This window comes from Apus apus, chromosome 1, assembly GCF_020740795.1.
Source record: "Apus apus isolate bApuApu2 chromosome 1, bApuApu2.pri.cur, whole genome shotgun sequence".
NCBI lineage: Eukaryota > Metazoa > Chordata > Aves > Apodiformes > Apodidae > Apus > Apus apus.
Window position 1 is genome coordinate 813,092 of NC_067282.1, and position 11,297 is coordinate 824,388.

The 11,297-nt window shown below is 49.2% G+C and overlaps 1 protein-coding gene across 3 annotated transcripts in view; it reads left to right on the forward strand.

Moving 5' to 3' along the window:
- Nucleotides 1-9,837, forward strand: part of POLD3 (DNA polymerase delta 3, accessory subunit) — a 35,498-nt gene extending 25,661 nt beyond the window's left edge. For 2 of the 3 annotated variants that reach the window (XM_051608734.1, XM_051608736.1), the window contains 3 exons: nucleotides 2,815-2,906; nucleotides 3,736-3,817; nucleotides 7,712-9,837. In XM_051608734.1, coding sequence (XP_051464694.1) covers nucleotides 2,815-2,906; nucleotides 3,736-3,817; nucleotides 7,712-7,908 — 371 coding nt within the window. In that variant the 3' untranslated portion in view covers nucleotides 7,909-9,837. The remainder of the gene's footprint in view (nucleotides 1-2,814; nucleotides 2,907-3,735; nucleotides 3,818-7,711) is intronic. The other variant, XM_051608735.1, reaches the window with a different exon arrangement.
- Nucleotides 9,838-11,297: the final 1,460 nt, after the last annotated feature.

An 11,297-nucleotide genomic window follows, 5' to 3' on the forward strand; every position in this document is an offset into this window, starting at 1 on the left:
TCTGGAGACATCACAAACCCATGTGGATGTGTTCCTGTGGGATCTGCTGGAGGTGACCCTGCTCTGGCAGGGGGGTTGAACTGGATGATCTCCAGAGGTCCCTCCCAACCCTGACCCCTCTGTGACTGGGTACTAACCTTTCCTGCGGCTGCAGCTGCAGATACAAGGGGCTGCTTGTCCTCAGCCATTGCAGGGACTGAAGGGCCTTCAGACAGAGCTCCACCTGTGGGACTGCTAATAAAACCATGGCCCTTTTTCAGGCAGACTCGGGGACATTTTGTGAGTGTGAAATCAGGGCCCTAGGACGGATGCAAAGCGCTGTCTGGGCGCTCTGATGTCAGGGCAAGACTTCTGCCTTGTTTTATATTAGTCTGCTCTTAATGTACTGAAATTAGCCCAAAATAAGCTCCTCTTACATGAGCGTCAGCACATTGTGCCTAGTTGAAAAATACAGAGGAGGCATAAGGCACAATCCTCTCCATTTAAATGATTTTTCATTAAAAAGTTATATTGGTACGAGGCTGCCTTAGTCATTGCAGGTTGTTTTGCTTCCAGTGCCAGAATAAACTACACAAGTGTGTCCACAGAGGACAGGAGGTTTTGGCAGCTTCAGCTAGACCAACACAGGCAGCTTTTCGCAGTGTTGACAAGTGTTTTACAGCCACTTTGGAGGGTGATTTCAGTGGCACTGTAACCTACAAACTCCCTGGGTTTGGGAGAGCTGCAGCAGGAGCACTAAAGCTTCTCACAGTTTTTCCAGGCAGGGTCAGAGCAAACTGAACAAAGCCAGGATTTTACATCTTTGGTACATCCAATTGCCCAACTTGTATCCATTTCATGCAGCTGTTGCTGTTGAGTAAACTGTGGGCAGCAGCTAGAGGTTGACTCAGGAGTTATCACATGTCAGAGGGCTGTGTTGGCTACAAGAGGATAATAAAGTAATAGACACGCAGCTTAATGTTAGTCTGAAAAGCTCTGACGTGGGAGAAAGGTCCTTGTGCCTGCCAGAAGCTGGGGGAACTTACATGGAGGAGGCTTGAGGAGCAGCCCAGATTTTCCCCCAGGCAAGCCTAGTGGGGTTGACACACTGACACTACTTTCAGCAGCCTCTCCTTCAACACAGCAGAGGTGGAATTTGTTTTGTTACCAGGCTGTTTTCAGCCCTTTCTTAAAAACCTTTTCAAATGGATGTGTCTGGCCTGGGCAGGGTTGGTGCTGTGCAGTGTACAGGCACTGCAGCCTGTGAGTTGCTGTGAGACTGGGATAAATACTGAGAATGTTGAGTTCCCTGCAGCTCCTCAGCCACAGTCCCAGCTGCCCCAGCAAATTAGCACCTCCCAGCAGATCTGTTGTTTGGTTTTATCTTTGCTCAGCTGCCAGAGCCAGCTCTTTGGAGCAAGGTGAAATACCAAGTCATGTTATCCCACTCTGTTTGCATTTCTGGGCCTCGCTTACTGAAGTAGTTAGGAGGCTGAGTCCCTGTTTGAAGAATGTAATTTATTATTCAGCCTTGGCAGCCAACCACTGTTTCACTTGAGCCCTTCTTAACCTGTGAAGGTCACTTGGCCGTGTGCCTGGCACAGTCATAACTCTTAACACTGACCTAATGGGTTGGGACAGCTACAGATCCAGAATTCGTGTTACAGCGGCAGGGTGAGCGCAGGGCTGCAGCCAGCAGGGCTGGGAGGAGCAGCCAAGCAGGCACCCTGGCCTCCTGTCCAGCAGCAGCCTTGTTATTGTGAAGCAATAGGTCAGATGAGGAGTTTCTTCCCCCACATTCCTAGCTCTCCCCCACATTCCTAGCTCTCCCCCACATCCCAGGGCTCGCACGGCAGCCTTGCTCACTTGGAGAGGATTCCTTGGAGCCCTTTCCATGAGGCAGTGCCTGCTGCAAGGTGCTGCTCCCTTCCCCTTTTCTTTGCTGTCAGGGCTCTGACCCTCTGCCAGCCCCACAGAAGAGTGACCCTGCCTTTCCCTCCTGTCTGTCAGCCCTGCTGGTCTCACCAAGTCCCTGTCTGACATTGCTGGAAGGAACTCCAGAGCAGCTTTTGCTCTCCGTGGAGGTGGCCCTGACCATTTCAGGCAGTTTTGGCATTGAAAGGATTCCCCTGTCTCTGTCCTTGCACCTGGAGGAGAGCACAGATGAGAGCATGGGCTTCATTTCTTGGGGTGGTTTGATTTCTTGTTTGTTTCCTTTTCAAATGAAAGGTTGGAGTGTCCCTTCACTATCTTTTAGGGTGGGTAATAGTATCTTGCACGTAATTCTTGGATTAAGGTGGTTCCAAGCTAGTAGCGTTGGTTGTTTGGGATGTGCATCACCACCTGTGAAAAAATGACTGTTTTAAACATGGGGGAGAGGCAGAGAAACTTAAGATCATCCAGTGGTTTGGGAACACGTGGTCTTAAACCCTGACTTTTTCAGTTTCTTAACAAATGACAGTCTCTTTTTAGTGAGCAAGTGAAATAGATGGCTGAAACGTGCCAGTTTCTGAGCCCATTTTTAAAGCTTCATTTGGTGGAACTGGTTTTGGCTTCTCAAAAATCCCAAATGCACTTTTCCAGCCTGTCCCCACCCTCCACCCTCCTTCCTTTGGGAGCAGCACCTCAGCACAGGGTGGGCAGGCTGGCTGGAGGCCCAAGCTGCAAACAGTTTGTCCTGACTTGAGTTAAACAAATCTGAGTGAGAACTTGCAAACCTTGACCAAAATCCTGGTCCCAGGCAATTGTTCAGAGTTAAATTAAATTATCTGAGACAGAAGAGTAGCTGCAAGAGGGCATTAGACCCACATACTATTGAGATTTTCATCTTCTCAGCAGGTATCCCACCATCTCCCACACCTGAGGAAGAGAAATCTCCACCTCCTGTACCTGCTCTGAAAGCTGAACTGGGGCCTTCATCTACAGAGGTAAGAGCACATGAAGGTGATTAACTTCTGTTCTTATCCACCTTGATGGGGTTTGCCCAACCAGCCACTTTTCAGATGCTACAGGGGAGGTCCTGTTTGCTTGTCAAGTCCATCATGTCATCCCACATGGAAGGATCCACCAGGTTCACTAGTTCATTCATTGTCTAGACAGTTATTGAAACTCTAGCTTTTATGCTGACACAGCAGCTTTCTCTTCCCTTGATGAATCTAGGAATTGGTGCTTATATTTGAACACTTTTCCCTCTATATTTTGGCCTCGAGAGTCGGGAAAGGACCAGAAATGAAACCAGAGATGCTTGATATCATGGGGAAACTGCTGCCTAAGGGAGGTGGGCTGAGATTGGCAAGAGGTTAACCCCTGAGCTGAGAAGATACATCCAGTTGTACTGCAAGTGCAGCTGTTTGTCACAGCAGGAGTCCTGGTGTCTTGCACACCTGGTCATTTCCTCATTCTTTGAGGGGATGATGGGACAACCCTGGCACCACCTTCTCACACAACTAAACACATTTCAAAAGGCTGCATCCCCCAGGAGAGGAAGGTGCCCCCTGTGTTGGCAGACAGGAAAGCTGCTGTCTCACTGAACTTGTGTTTTATCTCTCTGAAATTTGTCCCAGTAGGGTGAGGAGAATTGTGGCAGTAGCAACAATGAGACCAGGATATCCTGGGAAAGGGCAGATTCGGTTATCAAATCGTGATCAGCTTCATTAGAGAGGTTAGATTTCCCTCCTGCAGCTGATGGTTGGGTGACCTGTGTCTGTGCATGGGGCCTTAACTCTTGATTTCTCACAAGACTGCAATGTCCTTCAGGCTTCAGCTGGAGGGAGGAAGAGGAAACGGAAGCGTGTCCTGAAATCCAAAATGTTCATTGACGAGGAGGAAGGCTGCATGGGTAAGACTGCCTGTCTCCTACTCCTCTGTGGAGCTAACTTTGTAGAAGATGTGTTGGAAGATTTTTACCTCTCCCAGGCTCAGAGAGGGGTTCACAAAATCACTTTTGTTTCACTTCAGCCTCAAAACCTTCACTTCAACCCTTTGGTGAAGGCCTGGGTGGGGAGCCATGGGCCTGGAGCTGAATCCTTTTCCTTTTTTTCATTATTCACAGGTTTTTCTTTCAGTTCTTCTCCCTTCTCTCCTTGCCAGCATGAGCACCTCCTTCATTTGCTGTCCTCTCCAAAGCTACAAGCTTTTAAAGATGCTGCAGAGAGAGGTCTAAATTTTGGGATCAGTTCTGGCTGGGATAAGTTTGGTTGGTTGTTGTCTTTTTTTCTTATGAGGATAAATCCAGAGCTGTGCAGCAGAGCTTGGTTATATGTTAATATCAACTTCAAGTATCCCAAATAAACAAGGAATAAATTTGGGCTTAAAAAAGGAGGGTTTCTGATAAGGATGAATCTGCTTTCAGGAAGGAAAAGAGTCTATACTGAAAGTACCAAGAGCCAGAGGCTTTGAATTCCAGCTTGACTGGATGCTGCTTCCTCCTGTGACCTGGAGAAAGCTGCATAATGCCACTTGTTTGCTCCTCTGCATCCTGACATTGAAGTAGAGCTGCAGGAGTTTGGATTCTTTGTCTTTTTTTTTTTAAGGGCTTTTAAAATGTTAAGAGAGTGGAATGTGTAGTTTTCAGCTCAGGTGCAGGGGATGCTTCAGGTTCCCCAGCCTCGCTGATCTGAGTAGGTGTAAAGGGAGCTCAGCCAGTTCTAGGAGAAGATCTGTTGCCATTTTGCAGGTTGTGCATCAGCACAGACAGATCCAGGCTTCCTTGGCCCAGATGTGGAGCTGCTGGACATGATTCAGCTCGTGTCTGTTTGCACCTGTCTGTCCAGTTGTATCTTATGTTTCCTATTAACTTTGTGTGTCTCTTTTAAAGAAAGACAAAGCAAACACTCAGCAACTGGCTGCACCAGGAACTGAAATCTGAAAGTGCTGGATTTTTGTCAAAGAATTGAACTTGCACAAAGTTATTGACTGCTTTGGCTTGTTGTGTTATGGGGTGTTTTGTTCTCCCCTCTCAGACTGAACCATTAAAACACTTGGAAGGAAAATGGAACAAAAAACCATTAGCTGGGGAGTTGAACAAGGGCTCGTGGTGAACCTTTTTCTGGGTTCAGCTTCCAGCAAACTGCTCTTCTCTTTCTCTTTTTCAAATGTACCAGGGCTGGGAAAATGACCTTTTTTCCCCTCTGCTCTTCACCCCCCAGGGGTGTAATAGCCTCTTGTGAAATCACAGAGGGGTTGGGATTGGAAGGGACTTCTGGAGGTCATTGAGTCCAATCCCCCTGCCAGAGCAGGGTCACCTCCAGCAGATCCCACAGGAACACATCAGGATGGGTCTTGAAAGTCTCCAGAAAAGGAGACTCCACAGCCTCTCTGGGCAGCCTGTCCCAGGGCTCTGCCACCCTCACAGGCAAGAAGCTTCTCCTCATGTTCAGCTTGACCCTCCTGTGCTCCAGCTTGTGTCCATTTCCCCTCATCCTATCTCAGGGCACCACTGAAAAGAGACTGGCCCATTCTTGACACCCACTCCTCAGATATTTATAGACATTACTAAGATCCCCTCTCAGTCTTCTCTTCTCCAGACCAAACAGCCCCAGATCCCTCAGCCTTTCCTCATCAGCCAGATGTTGCAGTCCAGCCCTTTGGTTTTATAGTTCACATCCACTACCTGCTGTGCTTTTGGGAGACAGATCCTCTAGGATGGAGTGAGGGATGGAGCTGGGATATGGAGGAACTGGGTAGGGAGGAGATGCTGCTCTCCCTGCTAAAAACCCACCAGTCTGTTGCACTGAACTTGCTGCCTGGTTGTTGTCCAGTTTTTCTCCTCCCCTCCTTTTTCCACCCTTTCCATGCACAGGCCTAATCATTTGAAGGTTGAATAACTTGCACATCTCCCAGGCTAATGTAAATTGTTGGTGGTATTTGAAATGTAGGGGCTTTTTTCCTTTCTCCCTGCTGTCTTTTTGTGTTATTTTATTTTTAAACAAGGCCTGGGGTTGAAGAGATGTTAAATCCTAACATTTGGATTAAACCATACTTTATATTTCTCCATGATTTTAAGTGATCATTTTCACAATAGCTGCAATAGCAAGGAATTGGTGTCAAAAAGCAAAACTAATTTAGGGATTAGCCCTGGGGGAAATTGAGCAATTAAAGTATCTGTGGAGTTGAGCACAAGGCTTGTTAACCACCCTTCAACTGGGACCCCATCAATCCAGTGCTCTTAGGCTGCAGCCAAGGGGAATTACTGAGGTTTAAGCTCTTGTATTTCTACCTCTGGAGCTTGAAAGGACACACATGGATGTGTATATTGGAATATTGTTGTTAAATCTGTTTGACAGCACTAGTTTAAGGCCAAGCTGACACAATTTGAGGTACTGGGGTGTAGCAAGTCTGGCTGTGAGCTGAGCATCAGTCTCTGGGTGCCTGTAGCTGCTGCAAACAGAGAATTGCTAAGCTCTGCTGAGATCTCAGGATAAAAGAAAGCTGATGTAAACTGTGTTGTCTTGCAACTGGAGGGGATTAAGTGCACACTTTTGGAGTTACCAACAATTACGGACAGGGGTGACAATGTGGTAACTTTTTGAAGCTCAGTAAGTGGCTGGTGGGTTGTTAAAGCAGCTCCCTGAAATGCCTGTTGCCTCTGAAGGGAGAGCTGAGCTTGGTTTGCAGCCCCTGTTTGAGCACCCACCAGCCCTGCAGGGCAGGATTTCATACCATTCCTCTTCCCACTCTCTGGTTACGTAGAAAACCTTCTTTAATTTGATGCATTAATGCAAGTGAAAGCCAATTTCCCAGAAGAAGGGAAGTTAGGACATCTGTTTAAACGAATGCAGTTGCTGAAGAAAAATGGCTTATGAGGAGAATTCCAGAGCACTGCTGGGAAAGCTGATACAACAACATTTATCAGTATCTAACGGTGCCTTTCATCACAGGAGCTGACTCCAGTTTCATTTCCTTGCTTTATATCCCTCAGTTTTCCATCACTCCTGACAGCAGTGAGCTGGCAGGCCTCTTCAGTCACAGTTCTTGATTGGCCCAGAGGGGCAATTGTGTCCTGGGCTGCATCACAAGCAGTGGGGCCAGCAGGGCCAGGGAGGGGATTCTGCCCCTCTGCTCTGCTCTGCTGAGACCCCCTGGAGTGTTGTGTCCAGCTCTGGAGCCCTCAGCACAGGAGGGCAGGGACAGGGACACCTCCCAGCAGCCCAGGCTGCTCCAAGCCCCATCCAACCTGCCCTTCAACACTGCCAGGGATGGGGCAGCCACAGCTTCCCTGGGCAACCTGGGCCAGGCTCTCCCCACCCTCACAGCCCAGAATTTCTCCCTCACATCTCAGCTCCAGCTCCCTCTGCCAGCTGGAAACCCTTCCCCCTGCTCCCAGCCCTCCCTGCCCTTGTCCCAAGCCCCTCCCCAGCTTTCCTGGAGCCCCTTCAGGCCCTGGAAGGTGCTCTCAGGTCTCCCTGGAGCCTTCTCTTCTCCAGGCTCAACACCCCAACTCTCCCAGCCTGGCTCCAGAGCAGAGCTGCTCCAGCCCTGAGACACTGTGAAAGAGCTGGATGACATGAAACTCCTCAGTCACTAACTTAAGGAAGAGTGAAGCTGTTTGACCCACTGTATGGAAAGCTAGTCCAGTCATCTGGATCTACTGCATAACTTTCAGCAATGGATTTAATTCCTTTATCTGACACATGCTCCTTGATCCCAAAATGACCATTTCCAGAAATGCAGTGGCGAGGTCTCTGCTCTGCACAGTCTTAACCATTATCATCTGTTCTTTTCTTTTAACCAGTGACAGAGAAGGTTTATGAGAGTGAATCCTGTACAGACAGTGAGGATGACTTCAAGTCCAAACCACCACCAGCAGCACCCAAGCAGCCTCTGAAGAAAGAATCAAAAGAAGAAAGGAAGAACCTGAAGAAAGGAGCAGCCACTGCCAGCAGAGCCAACAAACAGGTCTCCATCATGGGTTTTTTTCAGAAGAAATGAACTGGTTCTTTCTCCTGGTCCTCTTGGGAGTGCTGCTCTTTCTGTGTGGCTTTCTAAGAACTGCTGCACTGGAGGAGAACAAGCTGCAATCTTCACTTATGTAAGATCTTGCTTACTGTGTAAGGAAGCCCTCTGGACTAGATTCTGTGTCAGAGAAAAGTTTGATTTGTTCCTGCAATGATCTCAGTTGTCTTTCCTGAGCAGTGTGGGAACCACCAGCTGGAAGCAAAATCTGGAGGAACTCTGGAAAGCCTCTTAATCTCTTCACATGAAATGTTATTTTTTTACTACAGGCCTTTCAGCTGTTGGGTGCTGAAGGTCTGTTCCACCACTGCTAGATGGACTAAGTTAGGAGTCAAGTTGTGGCATTTATTATTTTTTTTCTCCCCCTTCTTTTCACACCCCCAGCTCTCCAGGTTGATCTAGATGTTCACGTTGGTTGGAAGCTGTCAGAGATCAGGTCTTCCACACTGAACATCTGCTTCAGCTTTCACTGAATGAAATGAACTTAATTTCCCCCCCAAGACTGGTAAATTGGTTTTGCTCTGCCTTTCATCATCTCTTCTTTGGACAAAACAGGGCCTATAAAATTCTCTTACTCTCTTCTTCCTTGAACATATCCCCTGTAAATGGCTCAGATGCCTAATTATATATAATTACATAGACCAGCAGACACTGTTGATGCTCTGTCTGCAAAAAAACAACATCTTGGAGGCTTCCCACACAATTGGCTCCAGTGGAACTGGGGGAAGTCTCTGCTGTTGATGGGGAAGCAACTGGATCCTTAACCTTGACAGTTAAGGAGCCAAAGGGAAGAGTGATCAGAGGGCACTTCTGCTAACACTGCTCAGGTACCTGCTGTTGTGGTCAGGATCTGTGCCCTGCCTGCTGCTTCTGGAGCTTGGGCTGGGTTTTTTCCACAGGCATAAAGCAGACAAGGGAAGAGCTTTTTTCTAGGACATCTTACCATCTCCCTGCTGCAGGAATTGTCACAGCAAAGGAGCCTGAGGAGCCCTTTTTGGGAGATGAACAGTGCACTGCAGTCCTGCTCGTGGGAACTGAGGCAGTTTTGGGTTCATTCTGGTTTTCTGGTGCTAAATTTGACAGATATGTGTAATAAGGCAGGTTTTCCAGAGAGTGGGAGCTGAGCATTGCTCCAGCTTGGCCTGGGGAAGGCTTCCAGATGGGCCACTGCTGTCATCAGTGGTTTCTGAGTGGTGTTGGGCCAGCATACCTATGGATATGTATCTACATACTGGTTTATAAAGTGTTTGTGGTTGGCAGAGAGAGAGAGAGAAGGCCTGAACAACATGAACTGGGGAAGAGATGTCTTTGGCACCCAGGTGAGTTCTCCTGAGAGGATCACATCCAGCTGCATGCTGACCTGTGGCCACTGGAAGGGCCAGCTCGAGGGGGTGACTGGACCAGGAGGTCAGGTTGGTGACTCAAGAAACTGGAACATGCACCTCATTGTCACCCAAGAGCTGACTCAGTTGAAGTCACCCCAGGCAGATAGGAGATGGTTGAGTCCCTGTGTAGCTTCTCAGAAGAGTGAAGAGCCTAAACTCTGGACTTTGTGTTGGAAACTTAGAGGAGAAATGATAGGGAGGTGAGGGAAGGCAGAACTGGCCCAGGACAGCCCAGGCATCCCAAACCAGAGCCTGCTGCCCAAGCTGAAGAAGGTTTTCATGCTCTGGTGGTGAGTCTGGGTGACGTGGGCAGCAGAAGTCCATGGGGAACAAATGAACAACCTTGTTCTGACTTCTATGAAGAAAATGTCACTTCCACGACCAGCCGCCGCTGTGGTGCTTGTTTTCCTTGGTAGAACTGGGGGTGGACTTTGAAAAGTTATGATAAGTAACAAAACTCATTAAATACAGGTATTTTTTTTCATTCTTACACATTAAATGATTTGCTAAGTCCCTGATCTCCAAGGGTTGCTGTGACATTGGACTGCTCGGAAGAACATCCCTGGGTGAAGCGGGTGAGGGATTCTTCCCTCGCCACCGGGGCTGGAAGCCTGAGCATCTCAGGGCACCTGAAGTGGGGAGGGGAGAACGTCTTGAGCTGTCAGGACCTGTGTTGAATGGACCCCTTGAGTCTTATCCCTCTGGCAAACGTTGACAGGACGTGGTGTCCTGGAGCTCTTGCACCTCAGCCTCCCGGTGGTGGAGCTGGAGCTCGCGCCTCCACCCCAGCTCCCTCTATAACCAGAGCAACGTCACAGGCGACTTCCTCAGGAAAATGACCTAATGTCTGAAGAAGCAGGGCAGAGGAGAACCTCAGGCTTACAAAAATCATGATCTCATACTTCCCCCCCCCCCCTCCGGCTCCTGCAGTTGATGGGCTGCCAACCCCAAGGAGGCCTCAGGTCCCTGGATGCCCCCTTGGTGAGGCTGGAGCGTCCCCAGGCGCTGTGTGTGAGCGGGGAGTGGGGCTGCTGGTTAAAGGGAGAAGGTTTCCTCTTGCTGCCATGGGCAGGTGGCACCAGTTTGGCACTCTGTGGCTGGTGGGGGGTGAATATCTGGGAGGTGGTGGCAGCTCCAAGCAAGGCATCAGGTCTTGGAGCAAGGAGCACATCCCCTCCCTCCACTCAAGACTCAGTATTGATGGTGCAGAGGGGTCCACAACCTCATCCTGGAGCTAGAGAAATCTTTTAACACCTCCGGAGGGCAAGGCCTTAACAGAGGTGGTGGGAGAGGGTCACAGGGTGGTGGGGGTTGGAAGGAACCTCTGGAGATCCTCTAGTCCAACCCCCCTGCCAGAGCAGGATCCCCTAGAGCAGATCCCACAGGAACATGTCCAGGTGGGGCTGGAACATCTCCAGGGATGGAGACTCCACAACCTCCCTGGGCAGCCTGTCCCAGGGCTCTGTAACCCTCACAGGCAAGAAGGATTTTCTTATATTTCATTTAAAAATGTAGGACGTTTGTTCATTTAATATTCTCTGCATGTCAATGTGTTTCCTTGCCCAGTCTCCCTGAAAACTTTGCTTTCAGACGGAAGGACCTTCCTCCTTGTTTTCCAGGTGGGGTAAGAAGCTGAAGAAGTGACACCATCAAGTATTCTGGGGCAAAATGATGGATGATGCACCAGGCTCCTGAGGTGCCTCTGAACTGTGTGTGTGTCCTGGGAAGAGGCTGGAAACGCTGCTCCCTGGGGATGAATGTTTGGGATGAGACGAGAGCGGAGCTGATTCCCTGCCCTGCTTGGAAAAAAAACAAACCATCCCACCCCATTTCCCTCTCTGGGGCTGCCTGACCTTGGTCTGGGTCAAGAGACATAGAGGAAGCTCTGGTGAGCAAGTGAAAGGGCCAGGAGGGTGTCCCAGGGCAGGAGGGTGTCCCAGCAGGGAATTGTTTTCCTCTCCCCTCCAGGCGCTGCCGCAG